Genomic DNA, 19,910 nt, shown 5'->3' on the forward strand with positions numbered 1-19,910 from the left:
ACTGCTGTCAGGATAAAGATGTTGCACTTTGTTTCTCTCTCCTTTGTAAAGCTGAGCATTGTGACTCCTGTCAGACCTGGTGATGAGCCAGCGGATGTGAAAAGTGGATGGAAGAAATATGTTCCTTCTGCAGACAGTTTGTAGATGCATGAGTTTGAGAAATTCCCTCTCCTCCCTGGAGAAGCTTGCTGTGTTGCAAGTTGTTGCTGGGTGTTGTCGAATGAACTCACTGCTGCTGGTAGGAAGTTGTGCAAGAGGACAGACAGGAGACAGGAAGACATGTCTGATTCTAGCACTGATCCAACTCAATCATGCTGCAATATCGGAGTTAGCCGTTTGCTTTCGTTACCATGGAGTTGAATGAATCAATCAATTATGGTTAAATCACATCTCAATAATGCTGCAGTAAACAACATCTGACCTTCATAAGCATTTATAATAAAGACATGAACATGATCACCAGATTAATAAACTCGTGCTGTATAGTAAAACTTTCCAAACACAATCACAGTCACATATTGGTTAATTACACACAGATGAATGTTTTACAGACTTTACCTATGATGACTTTTCACTTCTAGCTAATAAAACATGCCCTTTAAAATTAGAATATTACATCAGACCAATAAAGAAAAAAATTAAGGCAAAAACAGAGCCTTAATCAAAAGTATTTAATACCTGCTTAAGGTGCTTTTAGTTTGAGAAATGAGCTTTATTGGAACAGATATTCTAATTAATTCAATGACTTTGGATGAATCCAATTAACCTAGATAACAGATTAAAAACAATAAATTGTTGTTGATTTCATATGTATATTTGTGCTATAATCTAGCAGCAAAAAAAGATTTTTGAATTGAAAATGTTGCTTCTTGTGTCAGAGTTTTACCATACATTTTTCCTCTGCTGCCTGTCCAATAGAATGAGCTGGATCCAGTTAAATGACATTAATTGGAATATTTTTTACCAAAATTTGCAAGGATGCAGGCCACAAGGCTGCGGCCAGTTTTGGTGCTCTACCCAGTACAGAAAATTTCTTCTGTTAATGCAAATTACAGAACATTACCTGGTAGTCATATGCATGAATTGATTCATGGTAGGATTAATTTGTCCCCTGACCTGTAGCTCCACGTTTTCCACCCAAAATTACTATCACTTCCTACATTTCAAATACTTTAATATTGTTTATATTTATAAAAATCCCAAAATTCATCTTATAAGGGCCTACATGTTTTATATAAAGTGCAAATCAAAACACACATTAATTAAAAAAAGTCTTCGGGCCTGTGCTTCTCAGATAAATTGGACTAGTTTTTCTGGTAACGATGTTGACAATTTGTTTTGCAACTTAGTGCAATGTATACAACCTTAAACTGAACTTCCTATTTGCTTTTATTACACTGGTGTCAAAAAGAGCTGAGAGTGCCAACCTGAGCTGAAGGACAAAAATAAGACAGAAAAACTTTTGTCTCTTCAGGGTAAACAAAGAAGGAGAAAGAGAGAAAGCAGTCTAATTTGTCATTTAGCAGAAATTTTGGGATTTTTCTGATATTCACATTGTTTGGTAAATACTGCATCCAGCATTTAGTCAAAAATAATGCATCAACAGAGTTTGATTGATACTAAACTGGGAACCAAATCGTGTCTAGTTTGGGTCTTCATTCCTTCTGAGCTTTAATCTGTGAGTGTAAATATTTTTTAGCATTCACCAATAATAATACTGCAGTTTCATCCAGTTCAAATTATTTCACACTGCAGGAAAATAATTGTTTTCTTTTTGTTTTTCAGGTTAAAAAAAGTGACAGATTGCAGTGGAGAATATGTGAAAGTGAGTTTCTTTGAAGTATTTTTTCTCCTCTTTTCTTTCATTTTTCTTTTTTTGCCTACTTCTGCTTTTATAAGACTTCCCTTGTTCTGTCATGAAAGTTTTCTCTGTTAAAGAAAAAATAATGCAGTTCAAACCTCACAGAGCAGCCCTCCTCACTCAGCTCCTCCAGACTAACGACAGCAGCAATTAGTCTGCTGTTGCCACTAGCAGTGGCATGTTTTCAATAATGGGAAACTAAGAACAGTTTTAAACAGCATAATTGATGAACATTGTTGTGGTGACATGCTGAAAGAGCAGGAGCTTCTTAAAGAGACAGAAACCCAATTTGAAGGTGTCACTTTGAAAAGTTGTTTGGTTGTGCTGGAAAATGACACAATGTGCCTGGGAAACATAGATTACTGCTCCCTTAAAAGACACTCAAACTTAAAATAGGACGATATTTTAAGTGGATATTGTTAAACACATAATTAATATGGGTATTTCTACCCATATTAAGACTTTCTGTTAATTTTCTTTCATCTTAGATACTGGATTTATGCCTAACTCACAAAATGGGGGTCTGCCCCGTTAGAGCAGGGCTAGGTCCCCATAAGCCCCATCAGTCGTCAGAGGTCCTGAATAACAACATAAACAAGAACACACACACACACACACACACACACGCAGAGTGATTTCCATTCATTTCCTATTCATTTCTATAGCCTAACACAGAGAATGTCTAATTCTAAACCTATAAATCAGTTCACACCATATTCCTATATGTAACCTCTGACCCAAAACCAGCACCTCCTCTTATGTTGGTCCTCACAACAAAGAAATGGTCCTTACACTGTAGTAAATACAAAAAGCCCCCCACACAGACATGCTTGTGTTTTGTTTTGAAGCGGTCCTGGCCTGGTTCCCAGCGTCTGACTCCCGGTTCAGAGGGCGGAACCACTGGGTCCAGGCCGAGGGGTGGGACGTGTCAGGCTGAACCATTCCCAGCTCATCCTCACCCTAAACTCCTCATATACAGTAGCGTATTTAGCGCCTTTCGTTTGTATAAAGACACGACGGACAAAAGCTGCTGAGTGATGACCTTGTTTCACAATGCCGTTGCCAGGGCAACGAGGCCAAGACTCCAATGTCCCTAGTCTTGCTTTGGTGCCACCACTGTGGATTTCAGTGTGGGAATGCCAGAGATGTCCGTCGTTCCTCCCTCTTTCCTTCCCAACTGTCCGTTCTACAGTGAAAGAAATGAAAGCAGGGAAGGCAGCCGTTTGACTGCAGAGGAGATGCTGCAAACCAGCGATTCTTCTCACAGCTCAGCTTCTCATCTTTTGGGTATCGGTCTGAGCTCTGGAGTTGTGTCTAATTCTGCACCTGTGATGCCTTTCAAGTTCTCCAAGGAGAAGTTCTGGTTGGAGCCGCCATCGGAAAACCTGAGGAAGCAGCTGGAGGAGGAACTGAGGCTGAGTGGCACCTACCTGAAGAGCCACGCCTGGTACCACGGTCCGATACCCTGGGAGGTTTGTTCTGATTGCATGAAGATATTTACATTTAACAGTTACACAGAGAATGTTTTATCATTAAAATGAGAACTTAAGGGCACACTGGAAGGATTTTTCATCTAGTTTCTAATGGAAGTATCTTAATCAATATTAAGGGATTATTGACTACTTATAAGCTAGTTTTGTCATATTTCAAGTATACAAAGATATTTGTACTAGGAACTCCACCAAAATTACTTGGTAAAATTTTGTGTTTTTGAAGTGTAGATGTTTGTTTTTAAAGAAGGGAAATACTTTCTTCCTGTTTTTGTTGTGAAAAAGTAATGAAAATTAAAAAAAAACACCCACATCACAAAAATGTGGTTTTTATAATCTTCCAGAGACAGGAAAACACAATTTCTGCTAAACTAAACCAACATGTAGACAATCTCATAGATCACCTTTAACGTCGTAACTCTTAGCAGTCATTTACTCTCTGACTTTAACTCTCTCACATCGGAAATTTCCCCTTGCTCAAATCTCATAAGATCCCACCACATTTTGTTTTGACTATATTCACGTTAGGACTTTAACTAGGTCATTTCAACAACTTCTTTTTTCTTCAGCCATTCTGTTCTAGATTTGTATTTGGGATTTATATCCTGGTATATTTTCAGCTTGGTTTTCTCCACACTTGCTGCTGTGCATTGTTGGAAAACATCTCCACTTTTGCTTCAACCTTTTAAAGGATTTTCTTTTGACCCAAATCATCACACCTCCACCACCATTTATGACAGTTACTAGACCTGTAGAGGTGTTTAGTTTTTGGTGCCCTGTAAACATACATGTTGAAACTGAAAAAGGGTTCAGATAATTTCACATGGCTCTATATTTGTTAGCAAACACCTTTGATACCCACAAACCATCGTCTGACCCAGTGTGGCTAAAACATTGTATTTAAAAGAGTAAAGTTGCATTTCAGGCTTGTGGGCAATGGGGAAATTGCAACTTAACCACAAATTTAGTGCAGAATTCACATAAAAGCTTCAAATTAATATTGAGGTAAAAGTGGATTTTTTTAATACCACATCTTTTTTCAATCAATCAATCAATCAATCAATCAATCAATCAAACTTTATTTGTATAGCACATTTCAGCAGCAAGGCATTTCAAAGTGCTTTACATCAAATCAAACCACAGTTAATACCACAACTGAAACAGCTCACCTCTTCTAAGGGAAACAGATCGGCAGTCTGTAAATACAGAAAAACATTAAATACTTGAGTAGAGTTGCACAGTGTGGTAAGAACAGTCAGATATTGTGACCGTCTTTATTTCCATAACAGTCATAATATTAGTGGTCAGATGTGATATTCTTTATTTGTCTTTTTCTTTAGACAAAGAACATCACAAGAAAAAGGAAAACTTTTTCTTTAGTTTTCCTCTGCATTTGTTCCCCCCATGTAAACCTTACATTTTTGATGTAGCTTAGTGTTAAAATGCAACCTTTGGTCCCTGTATACGGTGGTTACAGAACATGCTGTAACAGCTGCTTAGCAAACAGGAGAATTAAAGAAGAATCTTCCAAAAGTGAGCAGAAAAACCACCTCAGAAAGTATTTTACTTTAGCAAGGCTTGTTATAATTTTAGATCTGATGAGACGAAACATTAGAAACCTCCAACGATTCAGGACGGATTAAATGTCTCTGCAGGTGTCGGAGAGCTTGGTGGTGAATGAAGGTGATTTCCTCCTCAGAGACTCCCGGTCCAGTCAGGGCGGCTTCGTCCTCACCTGCCGCTGGGAACAGGAAGTCCTTCACTTCCTCATCAGGAAGATGGTGGTCCAGTCCGGGGAGTCGTACAGCTGGACCCAGTACAGCCTGGAAGGAGAGGCCTTTGATTCGGTCCCGGCCCTCGTTCACTACTACGTGGGCAGCCAGGCGGCTCTGACGCTGTGGAGCAGAGCTCAGATTAACCGGCCGGTGAACAGGACGCTGCCTCTCAGCTTCCTGGAAAAGGCCTTCAGCGCCTCGTCCAACCAGAGAGACCTGAAGGGAGAGGAGCGGGTCTGTCCGATCAGGTAGAGGGTCACTGTGTTTTATTCTTTGCGTTTCTGTTCTGGTTCTGCATTTATGCAGATTTATGTGACTTCCATGGAAGAGGCTTGAAGTGAGAAATTACAAAACCTGTAGAAGTGAAAAGCTGGAGCTTAAAATCTGGTCTGTAGGTAACAATAAGTTAATCAAGAATACAGAAATGTGTATCTCAGATAAGTCTGAGCTGCGCTGATGTGTGACAAACCTATGTTGGATGTACCAAGATCTGATGATTCAATGCTGTACTCCATACGTTTTATGACTTTAATGCTCCATAAAACGTATGGAGTACCATTTGTAAAGTTACACTGGCAAAAATTTACTGCAGTAATTTGTTCTCCTTACCTGACATGAGAGAAAACAGATGGGAATAGTCATGTCTGAAGTATGAGTATGAGTTATTATTTGTTTCAGATTCACTTAATCTGACTTTGATTAAAAAGAAAAATTACGAACCACAAAAAACACAAACTGTGTTTCTTTCACTGTTTCCTGCTGTTTGATCGCCGTCATCCTGTCTCCTCACAGCCCATCAGCCGTTCAGCCCGGTACTGGATCTGACTGGAAACAGGACGGCCGGGCGCTGAATCCTGCTGCACATCCTCCTCACAGTCACAGTGAGTTCCAACATTTTCCTTTTGTTTGTTTGCATCCTCTGATGTCGTATTTATTACACCTGATGTCCCTCTGAAAAAGGAAAGGGAGTTTTTTTCCAACAACAAAAAGACTAAAGCCAAAAATGTTCATATTTTGATAGTTTTCTATTTCTTTTGTTATTCTTTACACGTTTATTTACACTTTCTACTGATTAAAATTAAAACTATAAGAAGTAAATTCATTCTCTCCATAACTGGACTTGAACATCCCTAATCTAATTCACTAATGTTAACTCTGTAACTCTAAGCCTGGTTTAAAATAGCAGGCTTAATAAATAAATATTTATTTATTTAGTGATTTAATAATAAACCTGTATATGTCACAAAGATTACAAAGAACTCTGATTATTCAGAGAATTGATACAACTGAAGTGTTGTTTGCTCTGTTGCCTGCAGGTGTCACTAGTGAAGCAGTTTAATCCAGATTTTCATGTTTGGTTTAGTGTTTAAAGCTGAGCTCTTCTGCTGCTGTCAATCAGTTTGTTCAAATATCAATACATATATTTGTTATCATATGCCATAAAAGCGTTTGCCCCAGTGAGGTTTAATATTTATAAAGCAAGATGTTTGCTTTAATGACAAATGCTATGATTAATTGTTTTCTTTTAACCTTTATTAAATCAAACTCATACTTCAATAATTTACACATTAACAGGAACATTTTGTTACTGCAAAGAATAAAAAAAAAAATTTCAGGCTCATTTCATCATACAGCTTCTATAGAATAGCAAAACTTATTCAAAAACATTCATAACTAACTGAAACCTGTCACTTAATTATCACTACTGCAAACTTCAGGCAATTTTTTCTCTAATGAACCAATAAATTATAATTACAACACCATCTTCCAATGAAACCTTTGATTATTCCTTTTATGTAAAATTACCATGTTTTACTTAGTTATGCAAATTTATATATCAAAATGACATCTAATGAAGAGCTTCATGCTTCTTTTCAGAAATAGAAATTAGAATATAAATTATAAACATTATAAATGCAGAAACAAAATTTTTGACTTTAGAGAAAAGTATCTTCAACTGATATCTGTGGTTTTACCATCATTCCTTTCTGTGACTGAAGAAATTTAGATAGATTTCTAACCTATACTCTAATTGTCCTAAAAAAATGATTAAACAAATTTGGGTCAGCCCATTCAGCTACACAATCGTATTTGTTTTCAAGTATTTCAATCTTTTTGTTGTGATATGCTTGAAGTGCATGTAAAGATGTTTATGGTCATGATAATTATTCCTTTTTAGCTTTGCTTCGATGAAATACTCTCCTCCATAAACACTTCACTACAAAAATAAAAACAGTTAAGAGCAGCAGGATAATTGCCAACAGAAATGCCAAAACATCAACAGAGTGGTACTGGATCATGGACATCTTGTAGGACTCAGTCCTCAGATGGGCCGCTCCTTTATGCCTCATGACAAACTCGATCCAGAACATGGCTCGATCCAGAGGTTTCATGGGCTGGTCCCTGTGGAGGCTGGACAGCTCCTTCATCTTCTCTCTGTATGAAGGCTCATAGAGAACCTCCTTCAGAGCCTCCAAGAAGACATCTTTATTCAGTTCTGCAATGTCCAGGACTTTGGCCACCCCTCTTGATCCCATCCTGAAGAAGTTGTCGAGTTGATCAAACATTAGGGGCAAGCCAACCAAGGGAACACCATGATAGATGGCCTCTTGCAATCCATTGGTGCCTCCATGAGCTACAAACACTTTGGTTTTGGGATGACCAAGGAGGTCATTTTGGGGTAACCAGTCCAGGATTAGGGTATTGTTGCCAAGGGTGGATGGTTTCTTTCCTTTGTGCCTCCAGATCACCTTCTGGGGAAGCTCAGCAAAAGCAGCAGCAATGTCCTCAGCCATGTCTTCAGGGAGTTGTTCTACCAATGTCCCCAATGTCATCACAATGACACCATGTTCTCCAGAACTCTCTACAAACTCCTCCAGTTGTTTGGGGAGAGGTTTGGAGGGTTTGCACTGGAATCCTGACATGTAGACGATGTTTGGCATTGTTGGTCTTGGAAACTCAAAGGTGAAGTCGTTTCTCATCAGCCAGATGTCAGCTGATTGAAACAACTCCATGTAATATACGTCACTGCCAAAGTGACGATGGACAAAGGGTTTGTAGCTTGGTTCCACAATGTACCAAATTTGGAAACATGTAAAGATGTAGTAGAGGAAGTTATTGACCCTCTGCATGAAGGTCATCTTATCAGTCACCTCTGATCCTGGAATGGGGATGTAGGAGAGAGGGGAAGGTGTAATAGCTTGATGCCCCTCTCCCTGAATCGTCCATCTGACATTAAAGACAAGTGGAAGACCTAAACGGTGACCCAGTAGAACACCTCCACCAATTGCCGGATCAGTAAGAACCAAATCATATTTGGCATCACGGAGGCCCTGCATTAGTACTTTATCCTCAAAAATACTTTCCACCATTTGAAGCACTTGATTACCCATTTGATAAAAAGTTTGCAATAGATCATACTCCAGGTAAATGCGTGACCAAAGTGAAGAACCATGACGCCTCATGTTTATTGTTTTCATGACATATGACCCAAAGTTCTGCCTGTCGAATCCAGCTGACGAATTTATGGTAATGGCTTTGTAGTGAGGGGAGTCAGGCTTTATGTACCAGGTGTCTGAAGGTCGCAGCACTGTGACTTCATGGCCTCTGTTGTGAAGCTCTTCGATGATGACATTCATGTTGACCCAGTGGCTTCCATCCACTGGGAACACCAAGACTTTCCCTCCATTTACCAGGGATGACGAGCAGAGCAACACTGCCAGGGTACACAGGGTCAGTCGGTACATGTCTGAAAGAGATCCCGATGGGAGATACAGAAATGTTAGCATTGACCGTCATAACAAAGGACTTCCATCAACATGAGGACACTTGTGTATGAGAAACTGAGTTGTCTAACACTGGCTTTTGTAAGTATATGCAACTTTCTGAGGTATGAATGACTTGTAATGGATTAGAGTCTACAGCTGTAGCCTAAATAATGTGGTTCTTTTTATTTAAACTACAGCTAGTTTAATTATTTTCTGAGGTTTTTAAGGTACCTTAAATGCTTTCCAACCTTCATGTAATGTACTATTTTAACTTGATGCTGGAATGATTTGTACTCTTTTTAATTATGAAAGTAGCTTGCATGTTGCAGAATTCTTAACCCTATGTGGCGCTATAAAAAAGTATTTACCACCTCAACAATTTCTTCAGTTAAATGTTTGTAATCATCAAATACCATTTATAATTATATTTATTATGGAAAAAAGCTACTCAAACCAACCTACCTGTGTGGAAAAATGGAATTGCCCCTATTGCCAAATAATGAATTAATTGTGACTAAATTGATTGTTTATTTTAGCTTCACCTGATTACTGCTATTTCTGAAGAATCTTGGAAACACTTCAACAGAACATGTCTGACATGAGGTAGGCAAAGAGAGTTCAAAGAACATCATTGTGCTAAGGGGCGAAGAAATTCAAGAGTAGATGAGAAAATGGTCGTTGACATCTATCAGTCTGGAAATGGTTACAAAGTTATTTATAAGGGTATAGGGCATTCTCACACCAGTTTTGTTTAGTTCACTTTAATCCTACTATGTTTGCCTAGAAAGTTTGGTTCACTTGTGGAAGTGTGAATCCATAATTGAATTCTGATGCCTACCTAAAAGTGAATTCTGGCTCGCCTACAAACCTTGGTCGTGGTTCGGTTTAAGTGAACTCTGGTGCACTTTGAATTCATATGTGAACAAGAAGTGGACCAGAGACCGCTCCAAAAGCAGGAAGAAGACTACAGCACAAATACAACTAAAATATACACATGAGGCCAGTGCTAACCAGAGAAATGGCTCATAGTCTTTTACCATAGACAAAAGAAAATTCTACAATTGCTAAAATCCGACAACACTCCATTTTTCTTCACATTTTGTGAAGAAGAAAGACGTGCTCAGTGTTTTCTTTAGAGATTTTCATGTTATTTCCTTCAGTGTTTTTTCCTGTTGAGAGGGTGAACAGGTAGCTCAAAGGGTTTGGTTCGTTTGACAAGGTGCATAGTGAACGTGAACCACGGCAGCTGAAATATAACACATGTTGCAATTTTGGGCCCCACTTGAACTGAGTCTATCAGGTTCTCTGGAGACTTTAGGGCTCCAAAGTACCACAGTGGAAAAACCAATTAGGATCAGGGTCAATTACATTTTTACACATGGTCAGGTTGGTTTAGATTGCTTTTTCTCCTTTAATCTTCATTTGAAGGTATTGTAAATATGTCTGATCTGACTAATAGAAATAATCTGAGTAAATATAAATGTGACACAAACAGAAAAAACCTAGAAGAACGACTAGTTGTTGGAACTGGAAATACGTATTCATTGAGATTTGTTATACCGCATGTGACTTTTTGGGGCTATATAAAAATTTTAAAAACATCTAATCAGAGGTGTTTAATGTCAAATTACATTTACTCCATTGCTTTTGCTTCAATATAATCTTTGGCTAGCCGACTCACCTCTGCATCTTAATTCAGGTTTTTATTGCATTTTGCTTTGATACACTGAAGCGTAATGCTGACTAAAGCTTGGTATCAAACTAAAATGTTAACATATATGAAACAAGGATGATATCGTTTTTTTCAGCCATCATGCAATTTTTGTTTCGTACCTTTATTTTTGATGACACAAGTATTTACACACATTTTGAACATGAGACAATAAAAATCCCAAAGATTTGAGCTCATTTTAAAGGTAAAAGATAAAAAGGAGTTACAGAGAACTGTTAACGCAGTTCAGAGAATATGAATATCCATCAGTTTATAAAAGAGTGCTTCAGCTTAGTTTAGTTATTGAAATTATATCAATAACTGATTTACATGTTACACATTGGTTTATAAAAGAGAAAGCAACAATATCATACTCACAAATACTAAGTTTTAAGATGAAAACTTAAACATGTTTCATAAAAAAAGATCCATTTCACCAAACTTGACCAAACAACAAAACAATTCTGCAAAGTGAAGTAAATAACCATAAAAAATAGAGGATAATAACATTTCCAGAAAAAAGCAGTTTAATGATGGACATTAGACCTGCATTTAACTTGATAGCTCAGTTAAAGTTTTTTAAAACACAAGGCAGTCAGTTGGATACGATAAGCAACAACAAGCATGGATGTGTAAGGTCAGATTAATTATTCCTTTTTGGCCTTGACTCTGTTGAGTACTCTAGTCCATAAACACTTCACTACAAAAATAAAAACAGTTAAGAGCAGCAGGATAATTGCCAACAGAAATGCCAAAACATCAACAGAGTGGTACTGGATCATGGACATCTTGTAGGACTCAGTCCTCAGATGGGCCGCTCCTTTATGCCTCATGACAAACTCGATCCAGAACATGGCTCGATCCAGAGGTTTCATGGGCTGATCCCTGTGGAGGCTGGACAGCTCCTTCATCTTCTCTCTGTATGAAGGCTCATAGAGAACCTCCTTCAGAGCCTCCAAGAAGACATCTTTATTTACAGTTCCATAGTCCAGGACTTTGGCCACTCCTCTTGATCCCATCCTGAAGAAGTTGTCTGGCTGATCAAACATTAGGGGCAAGCCAACCAAGGGAACACCATGATAGATGGCTTCTTGCAATCCATTGGTGCCTCCATGAGCTACAAACACTTTGGTTTTGGGATGACCAAGGAGGTCATTTTGGGGTAACCAGTCCAAGATTAGGGTATTGTTGCCAAGGGTGGATGGTTTCTTTCCTTTGTGCCTCCAGATCACCTTCTGGGGAAGCTCAGCAAAAGCAGCAGCAATGTCCTCAGCCATGTCTTCAGGGAGTTTTTCTACCAATGTCCCCAATGTCATCACAATGACACCATGTTCTCCAGAACTCTCTACAAACTCCTCCAGTTGTTTGGGGAGAGGTTTGGAGGGTTTGCACTGGAATCCTGACATGTAAACAATGTTTGGCATTGTTGGTCGTGGAAACTCAAAGGTGAAGTCGTTTCTCATCAACCAGATGTCAGCTGATTGAAACAGCTCTATGTAATCTACATCTTTGCCAAAGTGACGATGGACAAATTCTGGGTAGAGTGGTTCCACAACGTACCAAAATTGGATACATGTAACAATATAAATGAGGAAGTTTTTGACCCTTTGAATGAATGTCATCCTATCGGTCATCTCTGATCCTGGTACAGGGATGTATGAGAGTGGGGAGGGTGCAATTGTAAAATGCCCCTCTACCTGAATAGTCCACCTGACATTAAAGACAAGAGGAAGACCCAAACGGTGACCCAAAAAAACACCCCCTCCAAATGCTGGATCTGTAAGAACCAGATCAAATTTTGCATCATGGAGGCTTTGCATTAGTGCTTTATCTTCAAAAATCCCCTCTGTCATTTGAAGAACCTGCTCATGCATGACGTATGACTGTGACAGTAGGTTGCCAACTATAGAAATGTGAGTCCTAAATGAAGATCCCTCTCGCCGTAACTCCAGTGTTCTGTTCACAAATAACCCAAAGCTTTGTTCACTAAAACCAGACGAGGAATTTACAGTAATGGCCTTGTAGTGAAGGGAGTCTGGTTTGATGTGCCAAGAGTCAAAAGGTCGCAGCACTGTGACTTCATGGCCTCTGGCGTGAAGCTGTTCAATGATGATGTTCATGTTGACCCAGTGGCTTCCATCCACTGGGAACACCAAGACTTTTCCTCCATTTACCAGGGATGACGAGCAGAGCAAGACTGCCAGGGTCAGCAGGGTCAGTCGGTACATCTCTGAAAGAGATCCCGATGGGAGATACAGAGATGTTAGACCTGACCCTACTAATCAAGCACTGATGTTAGGTAAACCAATCAACATGCAAACGTTTGGACGTGAAACATTTTGTTGTTGGATACTGTCAATTTTTTTATTATGAGCTGTCCTAATTTGAGGTGAGGAACAAAATCCGTACCTGTCAAAACAAAGAGGTCAGATCAATTTATTCTGGTTCCTGGAACATGGATTCATTTACTTCCGCACTAACAAGAGTTGGCAACTAATCTATAGGTACAACAGTCCACAGTAGCTGTTTGCAACTCTTTGTTTTTGTTAATTGGGAGTTAGGAACCAAAGTCAATAATATCAACAATTACATGTGAGATATTAAGATTTTAGAGATTTTAGTTTGACATTTATGAGGCAATGATGACTATGGGGGCACTTCAGCTTTTAAAGGTGCATTTCATGTGTATGTCTACAAGTCATATTCTGAATTGATGTTGATCTGTAGAGATCAGTAACTATAAAATAAAGTTTTTAGAGACAACTTGCATTTACATAGGAATGAACAAATGAGAGTTTTTTGTTTTTAATGTATATTTTAACAAATTGGCAGCTGAAAAAAATCATTTCTGAATTTCACATATTTAAATCAGTGCTTTAGAATAATCATAAACAGCTAAAACACCTTCAACAACATTCAGAAATAAGAAATATCCCTATTCAAAAACATGGTGCTCACCAAATTTTTTCAATTATATACAGTTCTAGATGTACTTAACAAGACGGCATGTGACAAAAAGACTGAGGAAATACATGACATCATTTTTTGGTATTTCTTAATCTCATTAGTAAGTTGATTAATATATTATTGGAAATTTTGTACTTCAAGACACTGAAATCTAACATGTATGATAACCAACTGCACTGTTTGAAATACATTTGTCTCAGTTTGAAAACATTTTCATTATTCTTTTTTAGCTTTACTGCTATAAAACACTCTCTTCCAGAGAAATTTTACTACAGAAATAAAAACAGTTAAGAGCAGCAGAATAATTGCCAACAGAAATGCCAAAACATCAACAGAGTGGTACTGGATCATGGACATCTTGTAGGACTCAGTCCTCAGATGGGCCGCTCCTTTATGCCTCATGACAAACTCGATCCAGAACATGGCTCGATCCAGAGGTTTCATGGGCTGATCCCTGTGGAGGCTGGACAGCTCCTTCATCTTCTCTCTGTATGAAGGCTCATAGAGAACCTCCTTCAGAGCCTCCAAGAAGACATCTTTATTTACAGTTCCATAGTCCAGGACTTTGGCCACTCCTCTTGATCCCATCTTGAAGAAGTTGTCTGGCTGATCAAACATTAGGGGCAAGCCAACCAAGGGAACGCCATGATAGATGGCTTCTTGCAATCCATTGGTGCCTCCATGAGCTACAAACACTTTGGTTTTGGGATGACCAAGGAGGTCATTTTGGGGTAACCAGTCCAGGATAAGGGTATTGTTGCCAAGGGTGGATGGTTTCTTTCCTTTGTGCCTCCAGATCACCTTCTGGGGAAGCTCAGCAAAAGCAGCAGCAATGTCCTCAGCCATGTCTTCAGGGAGTTTTTCTACCAATGTCCCCAATGTCATCACAATGACACCATGTTCTCCAGAACTCTCTACAAACTCCTCCAGTTGTTTGGGGAGAGGTTTGGAGGGTTTGCACTGGAATCCTGACATGTAGACGATGTTTGGCATTGTTGGTCGTGGAAACTCAAAGGTGAAGTCGTTTCTCATCAACCAGATGTCAGCTGATTTAAACAACTCCATGTAATCTACATCTTTACCAAAGTGACGTTGGACAAAGGGTTTGTAGTTTGGATCTGTGATGTACCAAATTTGGAGGCATGAGAAGAAATAATACAATACATTTTGGACCCTCTGGATGAAAGTCATTCTATCAGGTAGTTCTGACCAAAGTACCGGGACATAAGACATTGGGGAGGGTGCAATTGCGTAATGCCCTTCACCCTGAATTGTCCATCTGACGTTAAAAACAAGAGGGAGACCCAAACGGTGACCCAGAAGAACACCTCCACCAGTTGCAGGGTCAGTTAGAACCATGTCATATTTGGCATCACGGAGACTTTGCATAAGTTGGTTATTTTCAAAAACATCTTCAACCATCTGAAGTCCTTTCTTATGCATCCCGTAAAAGTGTGCCATGACGTCATACTCTAGAGATATCCGAGTCCAGAAGGAAGCACCTTGGCGCCTCATGTTTAGAGTTCTTGTTACATATAGCTGAATGTTTTCTTTCTTAACACCTCCAGAAGTGTTAATGGTAATGGACTTATAATGAGGGGAGTCTGGCTTGATGTACCAGGCATCTGATGGTCGCACAACGGTGACTTCATGGCCTCTGGCGTAAAGTTCTTCTATGATGATGTTCATGTTGACCCAGTGACTTCCATCCAAAGGAAAGACCAAAACTTTCCCTCCATTTACCACGAATGGCAGCACTGCCAAGGTCAGCAGAGTCAGTAGGTACATCTCAGAAATAGTTTCTGATGGGAAACACAGAGACATTAGATAGGACCCTCCTAACAAAGGACTTATGATAAAACTAATCCTTAAAACACAAGAGACAGTGTTCTCCACATTAAGCTAATGGACGTATGCAGTAACAAGCAGTCTTCCTACATCCAGAACTAACCGGAGTTTCTGGTGAGTCTTTTGGTTCGGTGTATACTCCAGAGGTCTGTGCTGCTTAAATTTGGTTTCAGATGAAAATGCCAACATCCAGTGGGCACAGATAATTCTATTGACTCAAAAAGGAGAAGAAAACAAGAACCAATGACTAAAATAAAAAGTGACAAAATTTTTTAAATGATTCTCTTCACTATTTATTTAAATGTAAATGTATTGTCACAATCCTTGTAGAGCTTTTGAAGCAATATCGGGTATGTTAATATTTAAGAAGACTTCAATTTCAATTTTATGGGATTTAAGTTTATATTCAGTTGATTGCAAGAGGCAAACATCACATCTAGTATTAAAACCTTAAAAACTACATAAATTATTTGGGATACACAAAGGAAACTGTTCTGTAGAACCATTTTCAAGATATAAAGATATTCACCAGTTTTCATTTAAGTACAGTTTTTTGCTTTTGATGAACCTCCGCATGTATACATGGCAACTTGATGAGTATCAAATCAAGCTTAAAATTAACTCGATTATTTCATAGAGAAGCCATTTAACATCTTTTTTTGATTCAATATCATCTGCATTAATGGGCAACACTTGTACACTTACACAAATCTGTAAATTTGAGGCGGAGATGTGATGAATGTATAAACACTTGAATATGAATTCAAGCACCAACTTTATAGTTACTCAGGTCTAACAGTGAAGTCGGCTTAATATGAACATCCCACACGATGTTCCCCAAAATATAAATATGTATTATTATTAGTTTTTGATGGAAATAGTTTTTAAAATAAAAAAAACCCATCAATCTAATTGATTAATCACACACTATAAAACAAGTCAACATTTACAGGTTTTATTTGTCATTTTTGGATAAAGTGGTTAGAAATATTTGGAAACACATTAACAAGGTTTCTGCCTAAAACTGAGAACCAGTACTTAAGTTTTTCCATTTAAAATCAAGATTTTATTTTGTCTTTGAAAAATTTCCTGCTGCAGCAATTTAATCAGTCATTAGTTTACATTTGACTGTATACTCTTTGCCATAGTTTGTCTCCAGAACTGTGTAGAAACTCCTCCAGTTGTTTGGGGAGAGGTTAGGAGGGTTTGCACCAGAATGCTACTTTGACCTAGCTCATTGCTGGCTAGCAAACAAACTTTGTTCTGCTTGATTCATGCTAGAGTTCCTGAACTTTGTGCAGAGCTTAAAGTAAACATTTAGGAGCATTTTGATTGTGAGACTTTGAATGGATTTTATTGGAGCTTATTTACCAAACAATTACTGCAATGCAAGCAGTTCTTTGCAAAATGAAGTCAACATAAATGATCTTAAATATATGACATATGAAGAGACGTCAAACAAATTATTCTTTTTTATCCTGTAGAGACTTTGGCTCATGGCCATGGAAACTGATATGGTAGCCACTGTATGACAGCTAATCTGACTAAAGGTTGATTTACTTTACTAATTTACTAATTAGCTTAGCTTAAAGAATGACTTTCATTTTGATTTCTGTAATAGTTTTTTCTCCAGTGAGTTGCATTGCATTAAATGTTTGTCAACAAGGTTCCCTGTTACATTGCACAAACCTTTAAAACTGACAAAGCGATGTGGTGTGTTTCCCTTGATTTTGGTCATTTAAAACCATTTAAAGCAAAAGTATAAGAACAATTTGCGATTCTTGCAATGCATTAGTTAATTAATAATTATTATTTAAAGCACAAATATAGGAGCGATTAGGCGGTAGAAATTCAAATTGGCATCACATGTTAAGTTAGGGTTCTTTCCCAGCGTCAATGTTGGGTCCACTTTAATCCAACTCCAGTCCATTTGTCTAGAAAGTCCAGTTCGTTTGGAAAGGTGTGAATATGTAATCAAACTCTGATCTGGACCAAAAAATCAAACTCCCGTCAGTGTACAAACCTCCGTCTTTTTTTATTTGAAGTGAACTCTGGCTTGTTTTGAATACATACGTCAACGTCAAGCGGACCGGAGCCTATGCCAAAAGCAGGAAGTAGACTAAAGCACTAGGCATTCTGGGTAAATACAGCCAAAACAAACATGTGAGTCTCGCTTTAGCTGGGGAAACACCTTGTGTTCTTTTACCACAAAAAGAAAAAAAAGATAAATCCTCCAACCGCTAAAATCTGATGTCACTCCATTAATGTTTCCATTTTGTGAAGCAGGAAGTTGCACTCAGTGTCTTCAGAGGTTTTTGTGTCATTTCCTTCAGTGCTTCGTGGTGCAGCGCCCCATAGGTGAGGAGGGGAACAGGTTGTTCAGAGGGTTTGGTTGGTTTGACTCAGAGCAGCAAGAAAAAGAGTCACAGCAGCTGAAAATGGGACAAATGTTGCAACTTTGGACCCCAATCAAACAGAGTCTACCAGACTATCAGGTGTTAAAACAGCTTTGAGACAAGACACTGAGATACAGGAAAGAAAAATATAATTTATTGCTTAAAGCTGAAGGAGATAACTTTTATAGGAAAAACAAATCACATAATTGTTGAAACTGTCACTATGTCAAGAGGGTATAGTATGAAAAAGTGGTGCTTCCCTGCCCTCTCCCAATTCTAACTAGAAACAACCAATCAGAGCCAGGAGTCTGGTCTTAGCGCTGTCAATCATGCCGGTGTGCACGCCTCTCCTTGCCCTCTACTATACAGTTACGGTTATCAGAGTCTGCTAGGAATGCTAAGGCTAGTTAGCATGGTCACCAGTGATGGTGGAGAAACGGTTTTCCTGTAACAGTAAGTTGTTAATCCACCATTTATGAGCGAGCACATGAAGTTGATTGGCAGCGCTAAGCCACGCCTCCTGGCTCTGATTGGTTGTGTTTGGTGCATTTCTTCAGACTGTAGCATAAAGAGGAGGTGGAGGAGATTCATCTTTTCACAGATTATCAGTCTCATAACAAGCTGTTTAATCATGGTGACAGTTTCAAATATGGAAAAAATAATAATTTTTATAAACTGCAGGTTTAAAGTATGCAATGAGTAGATGTTATATTTTTGCTTGTTTCATCAAAGAGCTGCTGTGGAAGTTAGCAAGCATGTAACAATTTGCATTTTCATATGTTATATGATCAATATTCAATACCAAATTTAACAATTTAAAGATTGTTTGCTAATTTCTAGTTGTTTCATATGTTTTGTCCTGATTTGGACCTTTGAACATGCAGTTTAACAACCTCTTCACCAGAACAGATATTTTGAGCAAGCATGCCCAGAACCAACGATTCAGAGAACAGAAAAAATGACTGCACAGTTTTTTTGTTGTTGTTGAAGGTTTTCAGAAGGCTGAGGCCCTTTTCCAAGCTTTACATAACTCCCAGATCATGTGCAGTAATAGTTTCCTGAGTACACAGCAACAATGGTGAAATTCCTCAAGGTCTCAGGGGGTTTACAGTTATTTTATTACAGACGTTTCTCTCAGGTTTCACAGCTCTGTATTTGTGTGTAATTAAAGCCGAGAAATAAAACCATGGAAAGGATTACAAAGTCTCCTTTTGTGTTAAAAAGGACAAAGTTTGAAAGGTTTAGGTTGTATTATTCAGAAGCACAGCTGCTTGTTTTTGCGTCAGAATGGGTTAGGATTGTTTCAGTTTTTATAAGTGACTTGAATTTCTTTCATGGAAAATGATAAAAACAAAAAATTGTATAAGTCATGCAGAGATTAAGGTTTAGGAAGCTTCGCAGCATGAAGTTAACAGCAGGATCACATGGCTGAACATTCTACAAACCAGAACCAGATTTCATTCAGGAATCTGTGCAGAAACATTTCCTAACTGAGATGTTCTTTACAGTGAGCTTACGCAACACTTTCATGCTCAGTCTTGCTGTTTCATGCAGAAAACATCTGGAAATCACCGATCTGACTGAGTGATACCACAGCTACTCTGAGCTTATTTACAAAGAATCACAAGAAAACACAAATCATCTGCATTGAAGCATCATCTTTAAGGGATTTCTCTCACTATAATGGAAAAACTCACCGGGAGCGACGCAGCCAGCAGATGTTTCTTGAACCAACTTGAACTCGCTGTCTGTGCTTCCAGTCTCCTTCAGAGCGAAGAATGGAATGACAGCCAGCTCCTACAGGCGGTGGCTGTAGGAGCTGGTGGGTGTCGGGAGTGAGCTAACAGGGCTGAAGTTCAGCTTGTGAAAGGTTTACACAACCTCAACCACATGCTGAGGTGCTCTTTAGCAGAGCAGGAATTGCTCCGGTGAATTAAATGTAGTAATGAAACAACATCGCCCTGTGGGTGAGGGTTCAGGTGGCGCAAAGTTACTGGAAAACACCATTAAACAGGGATCAAGAAACTCCAGAGTGCTCCTGTCCTGCAGCTTTTGAACGCATCCCTGCTCCAAAACACAAGAATCAAATGACTTT

The 19,910-nt window shown here is 38.7% G+C and overlaps 4 protein-coding genes across 7 annotated transcripts in view; 1 reads left to right on the forward strand and 3 right to left on the reverse strand.

Annotated features, from left to right (window-relative positions):
• LOC122828511 (SH2 domain-containing protein 3C-like) overlaps positions 1-19,910 on the forward strand; it is a 43,172-nt gene that overhangs the window by 9,932 nt on the left and 13,330 nt on the right. For both annotated transcript variants that reach the window (XM_044112126.1, XM_044112128.1), the window contains 4 exons: positions 1,786-1,825; positions 3,205-3,333; positions 5,007-5,374; positions 5,919-6,007. In XM_044112126.1, the coding sequence (XP_043968061.1) occupies positions 1,786-1,825; positions 3,205-3,333; positions 5,007-5,374; positions 5,919-6,007 (626 nt within the window). The remainder of the gene's footprint in view (positions 1-1,785; positions 1,826-3,204; positions 3,334-5,006; positions 5,375-5,918; positions 6,008-19,910) is intronic.
• On the reverse strand, positions 6,638-19,642 carry LOC122828512 (UDP-glucuronosyltransferase 2B31-like). Its single transcript, XM_044112129.1, has 2 exons — positions 19,513-19,642; positions 6,638-8,874 (listed from the first exon to the last, which is right to left on the reverse strand). The coding sequence occupies exon 2, from the start codon at positions 8,870-8,872 to the stop codon at positions 7,292-7,294; it is 1,581 nt and encodes a 526-aa protein (XP_043968064.1). The 5' UTR covers positions 8,873-8,874; positions 19,513-19,642; the 3' UTR covers positions 6,638-7,291.
• On the reverse strand, positions 10,696-19,581 carry LOC122828513 (UDP-glucuronosyltransferase 2A2-like). Its single transcript, XM_044112130.1, has 2 exons — positions 19,513-19,581; positions 10,696-12,834 (listed from the first exon to the last, which is right to left on the reverse strand). The coding sequence occupies exon 2, from the start codon at positions 12,830-12,832 to the stop codon at positions 11,252-11,254; it is 1,581 nt and encodes a 526-aa protein (XP_043968065.1). The 5' UTR covers positions 12,833-12,834; positions 19,513-19,581; the 3' UTR covers positions 10,696-11,251.
• On the reverse strand, positions 12,845-19,638 carry LOC122828514 (UDP-glucuronosyltransferase 2A2-like). 3 transcript variants are annotated; one of them, XM_044112132.1, is made up of 2 exons: positions 15,523-15,567; positions 12,845-15,373 (listed from the first exon to the last, which is right to left on the reverse strand). In XM_044112132.1, exon 2 carries the CDS (start codon positions 15,357-15,359, stop codon positions 13,788-13,790), a length of 1,572 nt encoding a protein of 523 aa, XP_043968067.1. In that variant the 5' UTR covers positions 15,360-15,373; positions 15,523-15,567; the 3' UTR covers positions 12,845-13,787. The 3 variants fall into 3 exon arrangements, with proteins under 3 accessions (XP_043968067.1, XP_043968068.1, XP_043968066.1); XM_044112133.1 differs by having other exon boundaries at positions 15,510-15,528; XM_044112131.1 differs by lacking the exon at positions 15,523-15,567 and adding an exon at positions 19,513-19,638 and having other exon boundaries at positions 13,423-15,373.

The sequence above is a fragment of the Gambusia affinis genome, linkage group LG03 (genome assembly GCF_019740435.1).
Source record: "Gambusia affinis linkage group LG03, SWU_Gaff_1.0, whole genome shotgun sequence".
Lineage (NCBI taxonomy): Eukaryota > Metazoa > Chordata > Actinopteri > Cyprinodontiformes > Poeciliidae > Gambusia > Gambusia affinis.